The sequence below is a fragment of the Antennarius striatus genome, chromosome 17 (assembly GCF_040054535.1).
Source record: "Antennarius striatus isolate MH-2024 chromosome 17, ASM4005453v1, whole genome shotgun sequence".
NCBI lineage: Eukaryota > Metazoa > Chordata > Actinopteri > Lophiiformes > Antennariidae > Antennarius > Antennarius striatus.
This window is the reverse complement of record NC_090792.1, coordinates 9,357,117-9,382,066: the sequence shown is the minus strand read 5'-3', so window position 1 is coordinate 9,382,066 and position 24,950 is coordinate 9,357,117. Positions and strand designations below refer to the sequence as shown.

The window sequence follows — 24,950 nt, the reverse complement described above, 5'->3', positions numbered from 1 at the left end:
CATAAACCCAAACAGCCACGCGCCGAGCTAACGTTGTTGTGGCTCGTGATAAGTTAGCTAGCTAGCTAGCGCCGAGGAGGAGGACAAAGTTCGGCGCCTCGCTGCTCGGGTTCGGTTTATCGAGACGGCTGAGGACGGCCTGTGGAGCCGCGGCGGACCTTCGGGCTCAGCACGGAGCCTCTTCCTTCTTGTTTGAACGGCTGTGCGGGTGACAGGAGTAGGGACACCGCCATGTAGCCGAGGCGAGAGGATGACCAGTCAGCACACACCAGCGGACAGACGGACAGACGAACACCCGGTCCAGCAGGAGAACGAACTGGAGGCTCTGGCGTCGATCTTTGGAAATGACTTCCAGGATCTGCGGACGAAGGATCCGTGGAAGGTAACGTTAGCTGTTCGTGTTAGCATTACATTACTGACGTGTTGAATTATTAAAAGCTGACTGGTGTTAGAGGGGTAGGGTTAGTCAGCCGAAGACCCTCACCAATGACAAGTGTGTGTGTCCAGGTTAGGAGACCCCCAGAGGTGTACCTCCGCCTGCGGCCCAACGGGCTCAGCACCGGGGATGGATGCTATGTGACCGTGGACCTGCAGGTGAAATGCCCACCGACGTACCCAGACGTGTGAGTACCGACCCGGTCCGATGCCTGTAAAAACTATTAAGTTCAGAAAGCCAAAAAGCAGAAAATATATTTTATGTGGCACTACCTTTTAGTCAGATCCATCAAAATTCAAATTCAGAAGGCCAAAAGTTTTATTTCCTTATATAAATCTTGTGATTTTTTTTCACCACATGTATGCACAGTACTGAATTCATTTTGTAAAGAATATAGAGCAGGTTGGTGCTCGTTGCTGGCTGGTCCAGAACAGTACAGTCATGGCATTCTCCTTCAGAAAATGGGCACATGAACCTGGTGATGCACGACACCACTGGAAAGCCATCGGGCCTTTAATTATCACTATTTTTATATCCCGCTTCAAAGCGGTGATGTATTGTAATTGCCAGTGTTTGTGTGTTTGTCCGTCCGTCTGTCCATCAAATATCTTCACAACCGTTGCAGATAGAAAGATGAGACAAAAAGCACATTACTCGGGCGGCAAAGGGAGGGAGAAGGCCAGTGTGAGTAAGGCCATAGATCAAAGCTAGTGCTATGATCTATGAAAGTAGGTCAGCACTAGCTTTGATCTTTGACCTATGCAAGTAGGTCAGGGTAAAATTTTGATTACAGGGGTGTCGCGGGATGTTGCAGTCTGTGACTGCATTGGTTCTAGTTTAATTCACGGACGTAGGATGTGTGCAAATGCTCTTTGTGGTTGCAAAAGTTTCAAGTCATCTACGTTGTTTCTATGGCTGATTAATTCACCTCAATGATTGTGGTGAGGATTCCCTGTCTTCTCTGGTGGACTGCTCCCACTCAAGCATACCAATCACAGTCATGTGGGCTGGTCATGGTGTTCTTGCTGATATTACTTTTTCCCAGCCTTCATTTGTGTGCATAGTTTAAAATCCAAGTGGTTGATTGGACAAAGCCATTGAAGAAATGTATGACTGTTGAGAAATACCTCAACGTCTGCATAGATTTAGATCCACTACTAAGTTCAGAGAATTTAGAGAAAAAGATAAAGAAATAGAGAAAATATATCTCTCATTGGGCTGAAGTTAGTGATGTCCCTTCAATATTTTTATCCATGGTTGGATAAAATACATTAAAACTGAAGAAATAAAATTCCATCCTTACTCATAGCCCGCTAATATTTTTTATGTAAAACTACATTGTACTGTGACAAATTTCAGAGGAACTGATGCAGTCAGGGTAAATCATGGCTTTAATTACCATCAGTTGAATAAATAGAAAAATCTGATAAATTATTATTATTTTAAATATTAGCTGGATCCATGCGCCTAGTCAGTCAGGTAGTGAAACCAAATACCGGTACTTTTTTGGTACAAATCAAAATGTATCTTCAGCACCAATAATTGGTAACAGTCAGAGGCTGGATCTGAATGTCTGAAGGTTCACAATGTTCTTTTCCTTTTGTTGAGTGTTCAATTCTTGTGCAGCAGCATTTTGAGTTATTTATGAGGAGAAGTGTGTATCTGACGTATGTTCTATTTAAACTCAGAGTAAGGTTATTGCAAAACGGTTTACAAATGTTTGTGTTTTGCAAATACACGTGATCTACATTTAAGTCCAATAATTCACCTTTCAGCTGTATACCCTAAAAGCAAGGCAAAAAAGCCCTCTTCCAAAATCAGGGTTAGATTTTTTAGTCATTGCCTTTAAACATTTATCCACATGACCCCACATGATTAAAAGCAAATTCACCAAACTGTAATTTTCAGGTCAGCTGAGTGCAGCAGCATAAATATCTGGTGTGCAGTTGTAAATGTCATCTCAGTTTTTTCTAGGGATGATGGTAACTTGAGTCTTGGGACACCAACAGGCCTCCAGAGCTGGAGCTGAAGAACGCCAAAGGTCTGTCCAATGAAACCATCCAGAACCTTCAGACTGAACTTACTAAGCTGGCAGCAGTGCGATGTGGCGAGGTGAGGATGAACACACACAAAAGACACAAGTCTATTATGCACTGTCATCTTTTAACCTTCCCGCACCGCCGCTCAGGTCATGATTTACGAGCTAGCAGACCACATCCAGAGCTTTCTCAGCCAGTACAACAAACCTCCAACGCGCTCGTTCCACGAAGAGATGCTGAAAAACCAGCGCAGACAGCAAGAGAAATTAGCCCAGGAGGAGAAGCAGAGGCTGGACCAGCGACGCAAACAAGAGGAAGAGATGGTAATGAAGTCAGAAATGACAAACCAGACTAAATCAAATTTGTTGATGGGATTTTCATAAATTGTTATTTCTAAGAAACCCATCTGACCCACTCACAAATCTGGAATTTATTCATAAAACTTATTTTCTCCGTGTAATAATCACCATTACTATAATTAAACCCATCAGTGCTGAATGAATTGGATGGAGACTGAGATTTCTTTCCTTCTTGTAGGAAAAACAGATTATGGCTGAAATCCAAAGAAGAGAAGAGGAGAAGCGAGAGGAAAAGAGAAGGAAGGAGATTGCTAAGCAGGTGTTTCCATAGAACAGTTTTGTCTGTACTTGCTTGCGTAAAGATCAGAGGATCAAAGTGAGTGACTGCAATTTGCGTGTTGTTGCGTTTACAGGAGCGTCTTGAGAGTTTGGACCAGACAGGCCTTGCTAACTCCAGCCTGCTGGGAAAGAGCCCTCCTAGTCCGGGTAAAGCTCCTCCTGAGCTGACTGAAGTAAGGAGAGCGCTGGGGAACCGGCGCAGGACAACCTCGAACACACGCCACAGGTGTGCAGCGGACCAACTCCTATTGAAGCAGCAAAATTCTCTTGTTTGAGAAATATTTTCATAGATTTTAATTTGTTTTCTCAGACGTGACACGTTGAACGAAGACAATCATCGACCGCAAGAAGTTCTTCATTTCAACAGCAACGTTTTTGGTGAACTTGTTGTCCATAGAGGGAAAAGCTTAGGTGAGAGCTGACTCGAGAATGTGCAGCTAGTCTGGCGCAGAACTTACTTTATCCAATGTGTAACTCATTGTACCGTTGTCTTTGATTCTGACAGGAGTGAGTGAGCGGCTCGGTCGGAATGTTTATTATGGGTATGAGTCAAACTCGGGAGACTTTGCTGTGATCTACGAGTGGTCGTTGCGCTGGAACAGGAAGATGGGCAAGTTCTTCACCAGTCAGGAGAAAGGGAGAATTGAGAGCTGTAAAAAGCAGGCAAGTAATGCAGGCAGTAGATTCTGATAATTTAGAATTTAGTGGTTAGAGTTACTATAATTTCACTATTATTTTGGATGATCCACAAACGCATAAACTTTTGTCAGTTACTTGACACATGCTTATAACTGTATTCCTGTGTAGATTCATGGAGCAGAAAACGAGTTCAACTCCCTTCTAAGACTGGATCACCCAAATCTGGTGCACTACACAGCATTCAGCACCACTGAGAAGGAGGACTGCCTGATGGTTAACCTGCTGGTAGAGCACGTGGCTGGTGTTAACCTGAACCAAAGCATAACCACCCAGGTCCCGGTCCCTCTAGATAAACTGTGCCATTACACCGCTCAGCTATTGGCTGCTCTCGATTACCTTCACTCCAACTCTGTGGTTCACAAGCAGCTGGGCGCCTCCAGTGTGTTGGTGGACGCTGAGGGCAAAGTTTGCCTGACCGATTATAGTCTATCCAAGAGATTCTCTGATATCTGCAAAGAGGACATTTTTGAACAAGCTCATGTGCGTTTCTCAGAGGATACAGCAATGCCGACGAAGACTGGCAAAAAGGGGGATGTGTGGAACTTGGGGCTGATGCTGCTGGGTCTGAGTCAGGGGAAGGAGGTGAAGGAGTATCCAGTGACGGTTCCATCCAGCCTACCAGTTGACTTCCAAGATTTTCTCCACAAGTATGTACAGGGGTCACTTCACAGCGTTTTGCTATGACAGTATATCGGTGTTTAACTCTTATTATAAGTCATGTACTGTGCACTTCATGTCAGTGTGCCTGTTGTCCTTATTACAATCCTGGTTAGTTTTCTTCCATAAAACACTATTCAATTCAGTAATGTGTATTGAATTGCTTTCACTATTGCTGCGGTAATTGACTGTCAACAATTAAATTAATAAGAAACAATTTATAACTCTTTAGAGTTACATTTTTCAACAAAATAGTCCAAATCTGGCTTGAACTTTTCAAACGTTAATGTATTTGATGACATGGAGCTGAGTATCTTTGGGATGTAGACGTCTTAACTCATCATCTGTAGATCTGAAGAATAGTACCAACAAATTAATGGTAAAATGAAACAGATTGGTTTCTGCCATCAGTATGTGACGGTGAAAATTCACACCGAATATGAATACGTTTTAAATGTCTTGTATAATTCTGATGGAAAGTAGATACAGTTCGCTGAAATCTGGAGAACCAACGACCCTTTTTTCATGTTTAAAATTGAACCTTGTTCAATTCAACTTGTTTTTCTTGTTTGCTTTTAAAAAGACGTCAGTGATGACTCTATTTCTGACGTAGCTGCCACATCATTTTCTTTCCAATGGCTGATTCATTTAATTACTGGAATTATTTTTTTAACATTTGTGTTGTCAACAAAACTTGTACGTGCTGTGGCTTAATGCAGAGTATCTGGTTCTTCCACTTCATCACCTGCTCACTCCATTATATTGACTGCGTTTTTGCTGTAGGTGTCTTTGCCTGAATGACGCTGAACGTTGGACAACACAAGACCTTTTAGACCACTCCTTTCTCAAGGCTCCATCGCCCAAAAACCTTCCACAGTACCAGGATACCAGCCAAGAAGGTGATAAAACATGTCAAAAAATGGGGACATTTTTTGAAAACGCTTCATGACGTCTTGATATATTTTTTTGTCTTTCCAGAGCTTGCTGTTGACTTGGCATCATCAGTCATCCCTCAGAGCCAAATCCTCAATGCTCCGTTCCTTTCTGGGATTCATAGGCAGCTTTCACGCTATTTCAATGAATTTGAGGAACTCCACCTTCTTGGAAAGGGAGCCTTTGGCGCTGTGATTAAGGTGGGTGCTAGGATGTTTTTGAAAGAAAAATGGCCGTGACGTCTTAATCTCCACTTGTGTCTTCCACCTTCCCTGTCTTTGACCTCCAGGTTCAGAATAAACTTGATGGCTGCTACTACGCCGTGAAGCGCATCCAGGTCAACCCTGCTAGCAAGCAGTTCCGACGGATAAAAGGCGAGGTGACGCTGCTGTCACGCCTCAATCATGAGAACATTGTCCGCTACTACAATGCGTGGATCGAACGGCATGAGATGCCTTCGGTCGGAGTGCTAAGCGACAGCAACAGCTCTGAGACTCCGAGCGTGGCCGACAGGCAACCCCAGCGCAAAGAGCCGCAGCCGCCCCTCAATGAGCTCGGCCTCCCCGACATCGTGGAGGACGCTGCCCCTCCTCTAACCCTGTCAAGTTCAGTGGAATGGTCCACCTCCATAGAGAGATCCTCCAGCGCCAAATGCAGCACACATCACTCAAGTGATGAAGAGGACGACGATGATGATGAGGAAGAGGATGTGTTTGGTGCTTCTTTTTTGTAAGTCCTTTTTTAGTAATTCCAGATCGATGCCTCGTGCATAAATGCTTATTACATTCCTGTTTCTTTTTTTTCTGCTTTCAGGCCATCAAACAGTGATTCAAGGAGTGACATCATCTTTGACCATGGCGATGAAAGCACCGATGAGATGTCACAGGTTTCAATAGTTGCACTTCCTTATGGGTTTCTTTGTTTGTAAGCGTCACAATCATAGCAAACAAATGGCGTTCACTCTTGCAGGTTGAGCCGAGAACAAAGCCAGTGATCAACACAACAGAGAGCCCAGACTCAGAGCGATCTCCCCTTGTAGCACATTACCTGTACATACAAGTAAGGATCGTCTCCATACTCTATTCTACGACTTACGTCTCGAGGACTGTCTGCCTTCATTTCACATGTGTCGTGTGTTCTCAACAGATGGAATACTGTGAAAAAAGCACTTTAAGGGACACAATAGACCAGAGTCTATACCAAGACCAGAATCGGTTATGGAGGCTCTTTAGAGAAATACTAGATGGCCTTGCTTACATCCACCAACAGGTCTGTTTGTGTATGTTTGACTTTCCACGCTTCTTTCACAAAAATAACCCTTTTTAAGATGACACTAGTAGCTATATCATAATTGTGACCAAGAAGGAAGATATTTTTTTGATTTACACATCACAGAGCATCCATCTTCATTCATCCTTTTTTTTTCTCTTTTTTTTAGGGCATGATTCATCGGGACCTGAAGCCTGTCAATATCTTTCTTGACTCGCTGGACCATGTCAAGATCGGAGACTTTGGTCTGGCCACAGATCATCCAGCTAATGTGGTACGTAGTTAGCCGTTTCCCCTTGTGGTAGGTTGTACTGTGGAACTCAGACTTGTGCTTCTACATTGCTGAAGTCCAGCAATGATATTATTGCTATCGTTATCTCAGGCTGCTGGTAAATGTGAAATAGAGGAGAACAGCTCAGCAGTGATGCCCAAGCCAGACCCAGCAGGTGATGAGAATTTGAAAAGCATGATGTGACTAAACATTTTGTCTGATTTGATTTACTTCCTTGATGATTTGTGTGACTATGGCATCACAATTCTCCAGGTAACATGACGGGTATGGTTGGCACCGCCCTGTATGTCAGCCCAGAGGTTCAAGGGAATACTAAAGCCACCTACAATCAAGTAAAATATGATTTGTAATGAAATCCGATCGATCGTTATTTAAGGTTCAGTTTTAAATGCCTGGTATTAACCCGTGACTGTATTTCTGTCCTCAGAAAGTGGACCTGTTTAGCCTGGGCATCATCCTGTTTGAGATGTCCTACCGGCCCATGACGACGGGCTCAGAGCGCATCTCTGTCTTGAGCCAGCTGCGTGGGGTAGGTCTCTACCCAGGACTGGGAGAAATGTGTCTTCTTTGTGACTTACCTCATTTCTTGTCCTACTGCAGGAGCCCATTACTTTCCCTATGGACTTCACAGAATATCAACAAGGAACACAAGTAAGACGCTGTATCATAGAATTGGTTCCAGGCCGTTTCTCTCTCTGTCTAACAACAGAACATTTCTTTTTATATTTATCAGAGGAAAGTGATCGAATGGCTGTTGAACCACGACCCGGCTCTGAGGCCCACAGCCCAGGAGCTGCTGAAGAGCGTCCTGCTGCCTCCACCACAGATGGAGGAGTCAGAGCTGCACGAGGTGCTGCAGCACACCATGGCCAATACCAGTGGCAAGGCTTACCGCACGATGGTGGGCCAGCTGTTCGCCCAGAACATCTCCCCAGTTATGGATTTCACCTACGACATAGACCTACACAAGGTATAGATAATGTATGTTGGTGTAGCTTCTCATTGATTCAGGTCATGGTAATCTTTTAAAGTTGAATCTGAAGCAATTGGACCTCTTTAGCATTTGAAGATTTTTCAGTTCTCAGCTAAGTTCCCAATAGATATGAATATGAAGGTTTTTTTGTAAACCTTTTGAATCCACATTGAATTGTTTCCTAAATGATCCCTGCACACATTAATCAGCCTAATGATTGGAAATGCTTTAGTATGTATGTCAAAGTAGTAGTTGGTGGTTTCATCTTACCAAATTAGTGTCATAGAATAAGGTCTATTTGCACCAAAGGAAAATTCACAAACTAATGAACATCCAGAAACTGGAGTGCTGGCGTCTCTGCAGACATCACCTATGATGGTTTGTCTGATATCCAGCATATTTCATTTAAAGCTTCTCTGTGGAGTTCAGGAATAAATTACACACAAAAATTAAGTTCTTCTGCCACTGACCAAAATATATCGTTTAAATCTTTAATGACTTACAAAAATGCTTAATTCTATCTGTTCCAGTACAGAGTTTGTAATAGTCTTTACATTCTGACACCTGCAATACTTTACATTCAAGTGATGAATTTAATCCATTTCTTTTGATTTTCCAAATGACAGGCGTATAAGCTACAAAGTATGCAAACAACAGTATAACTACCTTAAAATCATCCAAAATCTAATTCACAAACTAATGAACTCAATATTCTGCAGCAGAAATAGAGCCAGACAGTCTGGCAGAAATTTAAACTCATCTGAGATTGCTAATTCAAAACAATGACATCCCATAATAATAAGAGCTGTCAATGTGTTAACAACTTCAGAAACCAAGCGTCTGAATTGCCCCACCAGTCAGATGTGGAGAAGTCTTTTGGATGAGAGGACTGAAATGTCTTCAAACCCTAAGGAGTCCAGTTTATTGCGATTCTACCTTTACAGATTTTGACTGATGTGTTAAACACAACACAGAAGGGCATCTGATTATTAATTTAACGTGAGGCTGTGTGTGGAGATAAGTGCCGTTTGGCTTTTTACTTTCGTGAAGAACTGTTCCCCTGTTTACCTGAAGGTGTCACTGCAGACACATGAATGACTTCACAAACTCCTCTGTACTTCTTCACTCATCTGGTCTGTATAACTGACCAGCAGAAGGTCTGTTAGTGCTTAATCAATGTCTCCTGATCCCTAACAGAGGCTGTTTGTTTGGTATCCCTGCAGGGCAGTTTCAGCTTCAACAGTGCCAAATTGCAGCAGTATGTGCATGAAACAATCACCAGGATCTTCAAGAAGCATGGTAAGTTTGCTACGTGTGTTTCTTCGGTGCATGCATGTGCGTGTGAGCACAAGCCCGTGTTGACTCTCCTCATCAAAACACTTGGACTCTTGACCCATTCCACTGTAAGCCTTTTTAAGGACCCCGACATCTGCTCCAGCGGCTGTCGACTGAACAATAAGTCCACTGTTGGGGTGCCACTTATGCACTGCAGGTGTTGGTGTTATTTTTGTGCACACTGGGGGTAGTCTCCAGGTGTACTTATCTAGTTATGTACCGATCGTATGTACTCACAGGTACATCAGCTTTGGTAGGGTGTGGGTTATATTATCCTATACAGATATTGCAGTAATAGATGCTGTCTGTTCTCAGGTGCTGTGCATCTTCAGACGCCACTCTTCCTCCCAAGGAACAGAAAGGTGTATGATGGCAGCGAGCTGGCCTGCTTCATGGACCACAGTGGAATGCTGGTCACACTGCCCTACGACCTTCGGGTTTGTCTAACACATGCACACACAAAGTAACAAACAGTAAAATATGGCATACATGTCCGCACTTGCACACCTCCATCAATTGTGCAACTCTTTGTATTAGCACACACACACACACACACACACACACACACACACACACACAGTGGGATGCTGCGGTCAGCCTCAGAAAACACAGATGACTAAATGTTGTAGTTCCTGGTTGTGGTTGATTACGTCCCGGCCTCATTAAACAAATGCATCCTATGTTTCAACTGCCTTTTCATTTTAGATGGCGTTTGCAAGATTCATCGCTCGAAATAATGTAACATATGTGAAAAGGTAAAGTTCAAACATTCATGTTTTTTATGTTCATATTTCTTCTTCATAATAAGTAGTACCGTATTGGCCCGAATATAAGACGACCCTGATTATAAGACGACCCCCTCTTTTTCAAGACTCAAGTTTGAAAAAAGACTTTTTGAACACCAAATTAAATTTTTAAACAGAAAATATTTACAGTACATCTGAAACAAATGATTATAACAATATATTCAAGAGAAAAAGCATGTTATTTTGTCTCATTCAAATCATGCAAAAACTGTCTATCACGTCGTAATATCTGAACATTTGAAGAACATATGAAGTTTGCATCATAACTTCTCAGCTGCCAGTTAACCTGGCCGATCTTCGACCCACTTTTCTCCAGATTGTCGCCACGTTTTTCCATTTTCTGTTGTCTCTTCTCTTATTTTCTTCTCTTTTCTTATCGCTATTTTTTATTTTTCTTCTTCCTGCTACCACTATTTTTATTCTTCGTGACAGGGGTTCGCTTTGACCTGGGGAGATCAGTTCAGTATTCGCTTTAAAGGTATCTGGCGCCATCTAGCGTTGTGAATGGGTATAATGTTTAGACCCCAAATGTAAGATGACCCCCACTTTTTCAGTCTTATTTCAATGCAAAAAACACCGTCTTATATTCGGGCCAATAGGGTAATCATAATGGCTTTTAGGCTTAAATATCCAACCAAATGCCCTTACTCTGCAAACAATCTAGAATTTGATTTATAGATAACCTTAATAATTTATGGTTCATTAAAAGCTTAGCATTTGCAGCCGCCTACTAAAGATCCTTCATTTTTTAAAGATCTCTGCTTCAAATAAAGTCAGCTGGACTTGTAGGAGAAGCCTGATGACATTTCACCTCTCATCCAGTTGACTTTGTTCAGCAGAGATCTACCATTACTTGTATGATTGCGAACCACCACAGAAATCTAAATTTCTGACAAATAATCGTTGTGTTTGAGTTCATAACATGCTGACAGTTTTTGGGAATAAATCTGTTCATTTCTCACAAGGTACAGCATCGAGCGCGTATTCCGCCCTAGGAAGCTCGATCGGGCACACCCAAGGGAGCTTCTGGAGTGTGCCTTTGACATCATCACCCCCGTCACCAACAGTCTGCTCCCTGATGCTGAGACCATTTACACCATCTCTGAAATCATCCAGGAATTTCCTGGACTTCAGGTCATACACATGAACCGCCTGTACTTAAAATGATCTAGTGAGCTTTCAGTTTGTTCTCCGCTGCTTCCAACCTGATTCAGTTTATCGATGCATCACTGTTGTTTATTTTCCTGCAGATGCCATTCCTTCAGCCCATCCTGTTTTTTTTTTTCTTTCAATTTTTACTTCCCACTCACATTCCTAACATACCAAAGTTTGTGCAAGCCTGATAGATTTACATGAGGCTTTTTTTTTTAAAAAAAAGGAAATCTGTTTTAGAAGTTCTGTACTCTTCCTTCCCAGCCTCCCTGTACAATCCATATCCTTCCCATTTGTCCCAGTATCAAGGTCTTCTCTAGTGAAAATTGATCCTGTTTGTGATTCTCATCACCAACATACTTATTGTTTAGAAGCTTTTAAGGAAATCTAAGCCAAACAGGTTGAGAAGGAAGCCGGGAACAATAGTCATTACTATGGTTGCTGTTGTTATTATTGTACAAATTGAGTGTGGTTGACGATGTGTTTGTGTTTCTTTTTCAGGAAAGGAACTATAACATTTATCTGAACCACACTAGCTTGCTGAAGGCCATCCTGCTCCACAGTGGAGTCCCTGAGGACAAACTGAGCCAGGCCTCCAATATACTGTGTGACGCTACCGTGAGTTCTGGTCACACATGCTTCAGATATCATATCCACTTTTTGTTCTGTTGCTGGTGTGTTGATGAACATTATCATCGCATTCCTCCCAAATATAGCGTTGCTAACATTTCTGTAATTGCTCCAGAACGAAAAGCTGACCAGACATGAGGTGGAAGCAAAGTTCTGCAACTTTTCACTGTCAACCAATAGTGTAAGTGTCCCACTGGGTGCACACAACGTCTGTAAAAATAATCACTCCTGCAGCAGCTAACGTGTTCTCACTCGTAAATATCTGAGGTCCTTCTTTCTGTTGCATTCAGGTACAGAGACTGTACAAGTACATAGAACAGAAGGGGGATCTGCAGGACCTGGCGCCACTGCTGACATCACTCACCAAACAGAAGACTGCTGTCACCCAGCTGGCCAAGCAGGGCCTCAAGGACCTGGAGGAGCTAACAGTGCTGCTGCGCAGACTGGGAGTTAAGCTGCAGGTGATTTTCTGGGTGAATGAATGTCACAAAAAGTGGTGTGTATGTTTTCTCCACTTCTAAACACAGACATGTCCTCTCTACAGGTGGTGGTTAACTTGGGATTAATTTATAAGGTGCAACATCATTCTGGGGTCATCTTCCAGTTTGTGGCTTACATTAGAAAGCGTAAGCGAATCGTACCGGATATCGTTGCTGCTGGAGGACGCTACGATCACTTGGTAGGTTTTACAACTCCGACTTTTACAACTCCGGATTTTGTTAAGTCATGGTAAATATCTGTGGCTATCATTGTAAAGAAAAAGTGGCCTGAAGTTTTCATTCCACGTATGTGTAAATAGCACCGTATTCTCTCATCCATGTAGCTGTTCTGCCTGAATTTCACCAGATTGGTCCGACACAGTCCACACGGTGCCTTCATGGGGTTTCCTCTCTGTTTTGACAGATCTTGGAATTTCGAGGTCCAGCTTCCACAGCACCGGTCCCCTCGGCTGTCGGGGCCAGCGTAGCCCTGGAAAAAGTTTGTCTCGCTATGGCTAACATGGAGGAGCCAGTAAGAAAGACAAACACACACACGCTTGTTATCTGACCTGATTATTGTAATGTAGGTGCAGCAGACAGCTACATATTTAATAATATTTTGCTAGAGCAGGCAGCCCCACCGCGCAGCCACTTTTAGGAGACAGTTAATAACTAGAATCAATGTGACTCCTGATGCCATAGTTACTTTTAGAGATGTGTCATTTTCTGCAGTTCAGATTTAGAATAGATCATGTATGCTGAAGATGATGTGGAGCACTGAAGATGGAGGACTGAAATGACTTAGTTATTCTTAAATATCTCCCAGTATTTGATGATTTTCTGTGTTTTCTTGTTATCAGCCATCAGTGAGTTCCTGTGATGCCCTAGTGGTCCCAGTCGGCCATTCTTCAATGTCCAGAGCCATAAATGTCATCCAGAAGCTGTGGAGCGCTGGCGTATCTGCAGACATCACCTACGATGTCTCACAGGTTTGTCTGATATCCAGTATATTTCATTTAAAGCTTCTCTGTGGAGTTCAGGAATAAATTACACAAAAAGTTCTTCTGTCATTGACCAAAATATATCGTTTACATCATTAATGACTTACAAAACTGCTTAATTCTATCTGTTCCAGTACAGAGTTCGTAATAGTCTTTACATTCTGACACCCGCAATATTTAACATTCAACTGATATTTACACACAGATGAATTTCATCCATTTCTTTTGATTTTCCAAATGACAGGCGTATAAGCTATAAAGTATGCAAACAACAGTATAACTACCTTAAAATCATCCAAAATCTAATTCTGAAATAAATCCAAACAGTAGGAAGCAGAATGAACTCCTCAGTGATTCACTTCCATATTGATTCTCAACTGCAGAAATGTGAGTGGACTAAGATGAAGTTAATTTGTACACATAGAAGTTTAACCACAAGGATGTTGTTGATCAACTGCTTGTGTTGAAAGACCTTCATACCCTGATTGTAATGTAGTACCTGCATTCCTCCTTGAGAGGGCATCGTTATCGTCGATCCTTCGGGGAAAATGAACCTCATCTATCAACAGCAGACTTGTCGTGACAACACCAGGAATAGTAAACATCCCAGAGAGCGAGCTGAACTTTCTTCTCTTTGAGGCTGACAGCTTGTATTGTTAAAATATGACATGTGTTAATGTCCTCAAGAATCGACTCGGTCATCTTTTGGACGAGCTTCTGAAGGTTTTTTGTTTGCTGAGGAAACTGGTGTAACTGGAGTTTAGGCGAGCTGAGGTTGGTTTCTTCTTTGTGAAGTTCCTGACCCTCTGGTCCGAATCTCCTGATGCCAAGCTTCAGTCATATTCTTCATGTTTGTCTGGAAAACTGATGTCCATCTTGTGTTTGCATATTGGCGTCCATGCCCCTCCTGGTATTTTGCTGTGCCCACCTTGAAACCCTTGTTTTTTCCTCGTTTACTTTTTATAACCCACCTATTGTCTGAAGTTTCCTCTTGTGCAGTATGTTAATGTTTCTCTTAATGCCTTCATTGTCTTTTGTGCTGGCACAGAGCAGATGATCGACTATCGTTTCCCTTTTCAAACAATTTACTTGAAAACAAGCGGCACAATGTCCAAAGTGTCACAGGGTTTGTGTTCTTCTTGATCATCTGGCCAGTGCTTTAACCGACAGAGAGGTGACAACACCTTTTTTGAGGTTTACTCATCCATCGCACCCCCTTTTTTTTTACTTTTAAGAGTTTTCAACTGCTATCTTAAAGGGCTGCAGCTTTTATTCATCCTCAAAAATGGCAAAGCACTTTGACACACAGTCAGTTTAGGCATGTGGCCCAGAGCTGCCCACATCCAGGCTGAGGCTTACCTTTGACATAATTTGTTCCGTCAATAACAAAGTTTAAAGAAAAGAGGAAGTTTGAGTTTCAGTGGTGAGGAGAAGGGACACTTGCTTTCACACTGATGGGTTCGTTCTTTAAGAACTTATCAAGCAGAGCAGCCAGAAGAAACTTTCTGGTTGAACCTAATGAGAATTAATTGGGCTGACATAAAGATACACCGTCAGGGTTGAGTGCGTTACCTGATGAACATTGGTTTTGGTTGTGAGTACCACCTCATCGCACAATCTTCTCTTTCCAGACAAAACTCTAATTACAGTAAACCAACTGACTGCCACTGGCCAAGGAGTCTAGTATTAATTAACTAAGTGCTTTATGTAGTTGATGGAAGAAATCACTCACAGTGAACCTTTCACTGAGGTTCAGTGCGAGTGAAGTTTGTAGAAATCTACTTGAAGTGAACACTTCAGAAGTTTGGACACAGCTTCCCTTGTCCAGTCTTGGACTTGTAGGGTAACTCTAAGCCGTGTGGAACAAGAAAACTGCTGTTGAATAATCGCCTTATATATAGAGTTATTACTCTTTCAAATGGGCTTCTTATTTAACCGAGTTGTACACGAGTTGTGCAAGTTACATTAGCATTTTGTGTTTGTGTATGCATTTATGTATGTGAATAATGCAGTGGTTTGTCATTGTGTGTGTTTAGTCTCAGGACACGTTGTTGGAACACTGCCGACTGGAAAGCATCAACAGCATGGTCCTGGTCTCCGACAAGGAGAGCAACTATGTGAAGGTAGACCAACCTCATTATGCAAAAAGATTTTGTGCAGTATTGTGCAGATTCTGTTAATAAAATCATCGACACCTGAAATTAGATTCGTGTACATTCAAAAATATAATGTAAATAGGGCATGGCTATTCCGGCATATACTCCAGCTCCAAACTACAAAATGCGATATAGAAGTTGAAATTAACAGATTTTCTTCAAGTTGTAGGGCCACTTATGCTTTCCTATTTGTTTTGATATGTGTAATGTTGAAAGTTTGCACTGAAGACCACAACACATGAGAAAGTCATTTTCTATCTTCAGGTCAGATCCTTTGAGAAAGACAGGCAGTCTGAGAAGCGAATTCCTGAGTCCGACTTGGTGGACCACATCGTTCAGAAATGTCGGACCAAATTCTTTGAGGAAAGAAACATCAGGTAAAGAAATTTTGGTCTAATGTGCTGCTCAGATGTCTGAATGATGGATGATGGGAAAGGATTGTTCTTATATAATACTGCACTTATGTTCCTCCAGAGAAATCTCAGAGAGCATGTCTCTTCAAAGCCCGAAAGGATCGTCGCTCAGCACCTCAGGTACTGTGTTCAGGCCAGCTGGATAACTGTTACTCTTTATTCCCCAGCCTTTTAAGCAGCTTTAATTGTATATTTGAACCTGAATGCCTTGCTTCATCACGAAACAGTCACACCTCTGTTCTCATTCAGTTGTGATTTGATTCAACTCGCGCTCTGAATTGAATAAAAGTGCAAATCAGAATATTGCGATTCATGTTGGTTCGACGATGTGTGACTGAACAGAGTGTTGCATTCTGACGTGTTACCCTGAGTGACATACAATCAGTGCAACAGAAGAATTAGTGTGAAATTTCACACTGCTTCTGGCGTGCACGCAAGTGGCCAGCAACCTGTTTTAATTAAAATGAACAGTGAAACATGTCTTTGGAATGTGTGAATGCCGGATGAAGGTGTGATCAGAGTGTTGGATGTTGGAAATGTAAAAACATTCATAACTGGATGCGATCTGAAAGCGGGTTCGTTTCTTTTTCTGTGGTCTTCAGAACAACATGGGAGCAGCGGCAGCATGAACATCAATGTGAACGTAGTCAGCCTGGAAAAAGTTTCTGCCAGTGCCAGACGACGCTATGAGACTCAGGTTTGTGTCTGTCTCACACACACACAGACACACACACAGCATTGAGATCAAAAACAGTCCTAGTGATGTAATGTATAAAGTGCTGCCATTGATTGGATTTTGAATGAAATTTTGTTTGAAGATGAAGAGATATTTTCTCTTCTGGTCTTTTCTTTCACCAAGCAGAAGATGCGATGCGGGGTCTTCTGGGTTTGCATGAGAAATAATGTGTGTGGCGAGCAGCTGCAGATCTGTGGACATTTAGGCATCATGAATAGTTACAGATGATTAATGTTCCTGACAGCTGAGTTGTGTCAGTTCTGGATTTATTTCAACCCTTTGTACCACAACAACTGCAAATATGATGCATGAATGTCAGTTTTATGCTTGATGAAAGAAAGTGCCAAATGAATTTCTTCCTCCTGGCATTGTGGATATTTGTACCACATTTCATTCTGCACCCTATCCAGCTAACAGTTTGGGATACATATAATCAAAAGTAAGTGACACCATAGTAACAATGGATATTTTTTTTCTCTTCTTTGTTGTGTGTCTGCGTGCCTGTCCTAAACACTAAAACATGACACCTGTAATTGTGGGCCAGGCTGGTGGTTAACATGTGAATCGACTGCACGCCAGGATAATGTTTTTCCTGCTGGTTCATTTTGATCATGGAGCAATTTTTTTCTTTCATTCTCTTCCGTTTTTTTTTTTTCTTACTTACTTAATTCTTTTTTTTTATTAATGCTGTCTTTCAGATCCAAAGCAGATTACAGAACCTTGGTAGCAATTTACAGAATAAGAGCAACGACATTGAGGTTCTGGCGGTAAGTCGTGTGTTTGTTTACCCTTTCCTTACCAGCCCCTGCTCTGCTCCCCTTTTCTGATCTCCAAACTTATCTCTTGAGCTCATGTGTGAAATCACAGAGAGAGGAACGAGCTTTTGATAGCTAAAACAACATTTCTGGTAGCAGGCCTTTTATAGTGATTTGGCTCGAACAGAGATTCGATGGTTGCGAATCCATTCCAGTCGCTAAAGAACAACAAACACGGAGCAGAAGGCAGTAAGCATGTTTCAAGTGATGCAAATGGCTGCCATATTGAGTTTATTTGCGGTTGTGTTGTAGATTTATGGTCAGATAGTCTCAAAGTAAATCACCCCTGCTGGTAGGCGAACAACGCGGGAGGGTTCGGGCCGTCCATCTGTTTGCCCATCACGTTGTGTTTGCTAAGCTTTTGTGCGCACTTCAGGTATAACACATGTGTTATTTAGGGTTTTTCTTTTCTTTTCTTTTTTATTTCCATGGTAACAAGATTTTTTTTTTTAGAGAACAGATCTGAATAACCATTCAGTGTTTTTTCACTAACCTTTCGTCTCACGACAGGCAAATTCTGATGTAGGGCCCCTTCTATTTAGGGACTTATATTGTTTTAATTTAGTCTCCATGGTTACAATTTAAACATAGGCTCATACTGAGGGTGGGATTTGTCTCAGATGAGGGTTTCATAAAACTTTATGTGCTGATCTCTCATGAACTGGAGAGATGCCTTTTGACACTTTGGGGTGGGGCTTTTAAATATTTATGGTAGGTTTTTGTTTTGTTTTTTAGATTTTTTAAATTTTATTTACTGATCTGATCCTTGTAGGGAAATTAGGAAAATACTCTAGTTAGTAAAGACTTCAAACACATGCATACATGTTAGTGTGTACAGGCCCCTGTAGCACACAAACACACACAAGGGGGCTTGTAGGTATGCAAGGGGAGGTAGAGTAGCGGGGAGGTAGAGTAGCGGGCAGCCTCTTTGTGGAGCACCCCAAATGAGCAACTTGTAAAAGGGGGACAGCGCCTTGCTCAAGAGCGCCTCGGCAATGGTCCGGAGGTGAGCTGACACATCCTACTGTCAGCTCACACTCTGGGTGGTTTTTTTGGGCGGGAGCGGGAATTGAACCGCCGATCTTAGGAACATTGGACGACCGCTCTACCAGTGAGCCACTCAGTGGTAGAGCCACTACAGCTAGCAGTTCCACACGCTTTAATTTGTCATTAAGTGTCAACAACCTGTTTGTCTGTCAGTCAAGCTGATGCAACAGTTTTCATTTTCATGTGATTAACTATCAGCTCCTTCCTGTTTAAAGGATGTGGTGAAAACATTGTGAAAGTGGAAGTAATTTACTGGTGGATCATACTGGATTAGCTTGTGTTGAAAGAACTTAACAGGCAGCGGCTGCGAAGCTTGATATCTTTAGTTCGATTATGAGCTCAGTGTTTTGCAGCACTAGTAGCGACTTCCTAACAAAACACGTAATCGGTCGTGATCTGTGCGTTTGTTGAATTGTTGCGATGCGACAATGGAGTTCCATTGTGTTTGAGCCGAAGTCTTTTGTCTCCCACAGGTGGACCTGCAGAAGGAAACGTTGATCAACTTCCTGTCTCTGGAGGTTTGTTCCATAGTGGTGTCATGAAGACCAGAGCAGACTTAATAAAAGGACAGAACCCAATGAAAGGTGGGAGGGAAAGGAAGTGGAAAAAACATCCAATAGAAGCCAAGTTTCGAGACAGGAAGAGGGGGATCCCGTCTCCTTCCTCGCAGTCCGGTCTGATGAGGGAGTGAGGGAACACCCCTGCCTTTTTCCACTCCCAGGGAAATCTGGTGGAAAGTACAACTTGCACTCACATGTGGGACAAACACATACTACAGTTAAACAAAACACATACTTGAGAGGTGTTAATATTCACATTCCAAACTCCTGACCAAGGCTGCACTCATTAAAAAAAAAAAAAAAGACAGGAGCAGAGGCTTAGAAAAGACTTTTTCTTGTGCCAAGGAGAAGAAAGGTGAAGTAAAGTCTCCATTCACATGAATGAGCCACCTATACAGCTGACCCGCCACACCATGTGTCAAAGAAAACACATTTAGTTTATGAAATGCAGGAAAGGCCTGTTTTAAATATGGCGAATTAGCCCCTGTCACACAAAGACCCAAAGAACCCTAAAGCCAGCGTTGCTCTGCTCCTTCACCTCTTCACATCTTACAGTAATCTCCAAGGCTGCAAATGAAAAACATCGGTAATTCCTCCAAGACTCATCTATATTTAAATCCTCAAGTCTGTCAAGCATTGAGGGCATTGTTTTGTTGGACTCTGGTACAAAATATTTTTTACCAGCCTTATTTGGAGACTGTGAGCTTTGTCTCCATGTGGCACGCAACTTTTTTTTCCCACCTAGCCCTCTCATTTAGTTTTTCTAACCCTGTCCCTTCTGTGTCCTCCCAGTTTGAAAGCGAAGACCAGTTCAACAGCAGCGTGAAGACTTTGCTTTCTCGCCTCCCCAAGCAACGCTACCTCAAATCCATCTGCGACGAGATCCACCATTTCAAAATTGCAAAGAAGTACGTTTGAATATTGTTTTCATCATAAAATCAAAAATTCTGGGGGGAAAAAAGCGCCACTGCTACTCAAACTTAATGCTCACAAGCACAGTCTGTTTTAATATGATATTTTTCACACAACCCCCCCCTTTTACTGCCACAAAAAAGCAGAATTTAATACCATCTGGACATTTACTCAGTGAATGGTTGTAGATTTCGTGCCACAGCAGGGGCCCTCATGGACGATGAACCAGAGACCCCACAGCCTCACCTCTCTGCTCACTGACACATGTTTCCCTCTATTACTAACTCATTAATTTCTGTAAAACCTAAGGCAAACAGTGGAATACATTAAAGACCACTTAAAAAAGACAAAAAAGAAAAAAGGCAGACTTCCTTTTACGGGCAGCTGCCACTCCAAAGCTCCGACCAAACCCTGCACTCCAGGTGTAGCAGTGACAGTCAGTCCTTCAAAGGGAGCCGTTAGACGGATAACTACTGCCTCGAACAACATCAAATCCGCAGCTGATCCCATTTCCTGAGGTGAAATCTGGAGAGGGATTAGCCTTGTTTGGTCTTCTGATGTCTGTCTCTTAACACTCAAGTTGATTGACACTAAGATTTTAAGGCGGGGGAGGGGGTAGCCTCATCCATTGCTGTGGTCGAGGATGGAGTTCTCCTCAAAACCCAGGCTAACCCCTCATCCCAGCTTCCAGTGATACGACACTCTGTGAACACCCATCAAGAGAAGACCTGTGAGAGTTTCAGCAGATTTTCTCTTTCATGAAAGGGATGTTAGTTAAAAAAAAAGAAAAAAAAGAATCAAAGCTTCTCTTTATGGTTTCCCGTCCATCTCTCCAGAGAACTTGGTTTTAATTTCCTGTCTCTGCTGTGTGTTTGATTTGCCATTAAAGGGGGGAAAGTCTCCAGATAAATGAGTGCAACAGAGGCAATGCTGTAAATGTTCAGCATGTGTTTGTTTCATTGTTTTCATCAAGGCCAGGCTGCATGCGCTCTGAAGCCAGATGATTAATAAAAGGTGGTGTGGTCACCTGGGTGCAGCCTGACAACAACTAGACATTCTCCACTGGCAGCCAATGAGCTTCGCTGTCCGCTGTGGGTCAGACCTGTTGACGCGACCTGCATGTCCAGCGCTTCAAACCTCAAACCATTTGGAGCACAAAGCACAGCTGACGCTGACTGGAGTGTTATTTTAGCAAGTAGTTGGTCATGAATCAAACTATTGGGCAAACTAAAGTGTGGCTTTTAAAAGAAAACACGGTGTGTTAATTGTGGGACAGGAGGGTTGAATCCTGTCACTGTTAAACAAAGGAAATCTAATATTTTGTAAACCCTCCCTGCTGAATTTAACGGCTCTTTTCTGTAATTTTCTGTTTGCATGAGCTCATTATGATTTAACGTTCTCTATAACTGAAGGGTGTTGTCCTGTTGCAGGGTGAGTGTGGTGGTTTTGTACAGCTACAGAGACGACTACTACAAGATCCTTCTCTGAAAAACAAATGGTTCCACCGGTCAGGAAGACGTCCTGCCTGACTTCAGACGAGCATAGACTACTATCATGCTGGCAAGGCAATCGTCTTGAAGCTGGATAGAGAGCACAAACGACAGAAGTGATTTTTTTTCTTTTTTTACTGTAGTGAACTGTACCTCAGCTATTTGACCCAAAATGTGTACCTTTCCCAGAAAACTCCAGTGTTTTACAGTCTTTTTCTGACAAATGTGACTAAAGGATCTTTGGACTTTATTGCCTTAATAAAACAATGAGAAGTTGAAAGAGGGTTTTTTTTTCTCATGTCATTTTTACACATGTACAGATGACATATGGACATTTTCTTACTTATAGTGGGACTGATAGTCGAAATAAATCACTTTTTCCCATGTGCAGCTGGTATTTATCTTCCTGTTTAAGTCTCCAGGTGAATAGAACAACCATTTAAAGCATGAGACGCCTAATGATTAACAGTTGGATCGTATTTATACGTCAGCGACGTATATCTGTCTTCTGAAGGTCACAACATGAAACATATTCTTACTGGAACTGACACAAATGTAGTTTTTTGAGCTGTAATGAAAATAGCTTGAGTAAAATAGGCTGCTTTTAATAATCGTAATTTATTTTGTCGTATTTGTTGTGTTCAAGGCCTGGGAAACTGACCTTATGATGGCTTTATTGATCCTTCTAAAGGAGCTTCCTCACCTTGAAGTTTATGAGCGAGCTTTGAGGAACAAGTCAAAACAGCCGCCCAGCCAAGCCTGAGGATTATCCATGTTTCTGCGTGTTTTTGTGTTTTCCTGTGTTTTACTAGGCTACTGGATCGATGAGAGGTCTTTGCCAGAACTTAGATCTCATAAGACCCCCCCACGCCCACGCCCAAACAATCACCTACAATACTGCCACTCAACACATCTGCAAGTGCTACTGAGATAAGAGAACAACCCCCCTAAGCACAGGAAAATGATCACATTTAAAGCAACTAAGAGGAGACAAATTTCCATTTTAAGTAGAACTCCGGGGACCAGATGTGCTTGAGCCTGCAAATCTGCCAGTTAAGTACAAACCACTAACGGATACCATCTTGGATGACATCACTGCACTTTAAAGAAGTATTTCTCTGAACCACTTTTAAGTATCATCAGCATGGGTCGATTTAGTTCACACATTTATTTAAAAAAAAAAAAAGGTAATTGTTACAGTTCATCATCTAGGAAACATATTTACAGGGTTTGCAACAGCGAAATAAATAAAGTTTAATAGAATATAGCAGATAGAAATGGTAAATAGTCTACAATGTACAGCAGCTTTGGCTACCAAAAGTTCCTTTTTCAAAAAAAAAAAAAAAATCCTTGAACTAGAGTATTAATAAATAAAGCTATGTGAAAAAATAAATAAGGTACTCTTCTGTTCTACTAATTTAATCTACTTTTACACATAGAAAAACAAAGAATTGCGTAAGCTTTGACAGTCGCCTCCTTTTAAAGCACATGGTCATGATTCATACAGACACTTCTACTGAGTTACTAAAACACTTCGATATGAATTGGTCTCCAACTGGTTTTGGCATCAGAAAAATTGAGACATTGGCAATAGATTGAACCTTCTGATCCAAAACTTTTTTCCTACTTAACCCCAGTTTGTTTCAAAATGCTTCTCGGATTCTGTCCTCCCGCCCTGATCAGCCTCTAGCTGCAACAGCATGTTCACTTGAGTGGTTTAACGTCTCTGGGAGCTTAATATGCCTATCAAATCCCCGATTAGGGCCTTTATCCCCCTAGGAATCCTGCAACAAAGTTTCTAAAAAAACACGGGTTCCAAAGAAAAGTGCTAGATCTCTTTGACATGCTCTGATTTTGTGATGTTTACCCTTATGTACAGTTAAAAGCAGGATCCCTTTACATTCTTGTCTCCACTTGGAAATTTTGATGAAAGGCATGAGTGATGCAGCAACCAGTTCATGTTAACGCTGGGAAAAAATATATTCCTGCTTTTGAACACCTCGCTATTAAGTGGGAGCAAGATATCCACAAGGAGAATGAATTAAGGCTGTTGAATTAAGGCTGTAAAGTGAACCATTTCTAACCAACATGTGAACAGTAGTTCCAATCACATATCTGTGAGTGAAGTTATGGAGCGAGGTAAGCTATCAAAGACATTCCTCAGAGGTCCACTCTAATCATGCGCTGCCATAAAATATAAATAAAATGACAGTTTTCCCAGATAAGCATTACTCCAACTTCAATGGCTTTATTTCAGTGAAGTACGGCTGAAAAAGGAAGAGGCTGAGGTTGGATGAGGCCGAGCAGGAAGGTGAATCCTCAGACGTCTACTGTATACTGTAAGAGACAGGAAGTTGACGCTTCATCAGTTTTTTTGGAGTGTTCTGAATGGAATGGCTCAGGGTGTTTGACAAAGGGGAAGCAAAGATATCGTTTGCAAAGCGTGTCCTTCCTGAATGTGATCAGGGGAAATATTTAGACTGGAATCTGGAGACGCATAATAAAATGAGAAATGGCCGATAGCAACACTACAACAACCACAAATACTGTAGAAACATACAAAAACCACACTTTCTAAAGGCAGGGTTTGGATCTGGGAGTCTATTTAAAGCCAGCTGACTTGTCATGATTTGGATGCTGAACTTGATCCAAATGGATGCGTTGCTTGGTTACTTGGCCTCCCTGCTGATCACGGAGGGCCCCATCCTCAATGCTCCCTTTAAAACACAAGCAAACCCCCGTCCTAAAGCTTTTAATGCTCATCTTATTGCCTCCAGTTTCAAAGGAGTCAATCATATGCAGTAATATTACAATGTTCACAGTCAAAGTCTGATTCGGACAGAGAAGCCTCTCTGGCTTCCTCCTTCTCTGCTTTATTACAGAGCCCAGAGTGGGGGGGGTGGGGGGGTCCTTTATGAGTCTGTGTGTCCATCAACCTCCCAGAGTCCCACTCCACTCAGAGATCCAAACACAGAATATGGACACATGATAAGTCGCTTTGTCTCTTGTTAAGTATCCTCAGTTTATGGTGTGCGTGTGCGTGTGAGTGTGCATGTGTGTGTGTTTGTGTGCATGTGTGTGTGCACTGATCGCCTTGGATACAGCATTAAAAGGGAGTGGGAGGTGTCGGACAGCTCTGATCTGCAGGGTTTGCGTTGTGTGGTTGTGCTTTAGCGCGGCGTCCAGTCGTTGCCCGTGCTCAGCTTGGCTCTGGGGATGGTCATCTTGTCCATACAAGGGGAGGTCATTTCAGGGGAGAAATGGATGATGCCACAGTCATTCTTCACATTCTGAAATTTGTTCTCCTTAGAGGGCTCCATGTAGACCACCGCATTGTTTATGTGCTTCTTCAGGATCACCGTCTAAACAGGACGAGGAAAAAGAACTTGATCCCTCCATAGTTGAAGCCATAATTGTGTACATGACGAACATTTTCTAAAGTTACGCCAAGTTGGGCTTGTTTGTTCTGTAATACGTGGCTT

General features: G+C 42.2%; 2 protein-coding genes across 3 annotated transcripts in view; one reads left to right on the top strand and one right to left on the bottom strand.

Annotated features, from left to right (window-relative positions):
* Nucleotides 1–244: 244 nt before the first annotated feature.
* Nucleotides 245–21,854, top strand: eif2ak4 (eukaryotic translation initiation factor 2 alpha kinase 4). Of its 2 annotated transcripts, none has more exons than XR_011038640.1 (39): nt 245–382; nt 508–623; nt 2,446–2,548; nt 2,625–2,798; nt 3,013–3,093; nt 3,188–3,339; nt 3,424–3,524; nt 3,619–3,776; nt 3,921–4,459; nt 5,253–5,368; nt 5,448–5,602; nt 5,692–6,131; nt 6,216–6,288; nt 6,372–6,461; nt 6,549–6,671; nt 6,841–6,945; nt 7,054–7,117; nt 7,216–7,295; nt 7,391–7,492; nt 7,564–7,614; nt 7,697–7,933; nt 9,160–9,235; nt 9,587–9,708; nt 9,977–10,026; nt 11,043–11,211; nt 11,731–11,847; nt 11,975–12,040; nt 12,150–12,320; nt 12,404–12,538; nt 12,763–12,870; nt 13,199–13,327; nt 15,376–15,462; nt 15,760–15,872; nt 15,970–16,028; nt 16,511–16,605; nt 17,343–17,411; nt 18,980–19,652; nt 19,859–19,974; nt 21,409–21,431. XR_011038640.1 is itself a non-coding variant. In XM_068339712.1 (39 exons), exons 1-39 carry the CDS (start codon nt 251–253, stop codon nt 21,464–21,466), a joined length of 4,977 nt encoding a protein of 1,658 aa, XP_068195813.1. In that variant the 5' UTR covers nt 245–250; the 3' UTR covers nt 21,467–21,854. The 2 variants fall into 2 exon arrangements, 1 of the variants encoding a protein (XP_068195813.1); XM_068339712.1 differs by having other exon boundaries at nt 18,980–19,024; nt 21,409–21,854.
* Nucleotides 21,855–22,617: 763 nt separating this feature from the next.
* Nucleotides 22,618–24,950, bottom strand: part of crim1 (cysteine rich transmembrane BMP regulator 1 (chordin-like)) — a 32,770-nt gene continuing 30,437 nt past the window's right edge. Inside the window, exon 15 of the mRNA XM_068339713.1 lies at nt 22,618–24,830. Within this exon, the coding sequence (XP_068195814.1) occupies nt 24,639–24,830 (192 nt within the window). The 3' untranslated portion in view covers nt 22,618–24,638. The remainder of the gene's footprint in view (nt 24,831–24,950) is intronic.

Coding starts and splice junctions, on each gene's coding strand:
- eif2ak4 (XM_068339712.1), top strand. CDS start 251: ATGACCAGTCAGCACACACCAGCGGACAGACGGACAGACGAACACCCG. Junction 7,615..7,696: donor AATATCAACAAGGAACACAA/GTAAGACGCTGT, acceptor TATATTTATCAG/AGGAAAGTGATCGAATGGCT. Junction 16,029..16,510: donor ATCGTCGCTCAGCACCTCAG/GTACTGTGTTCA, acceptor TGTGGTCTTCAG/AACAACATGGGAGCAGCGGC.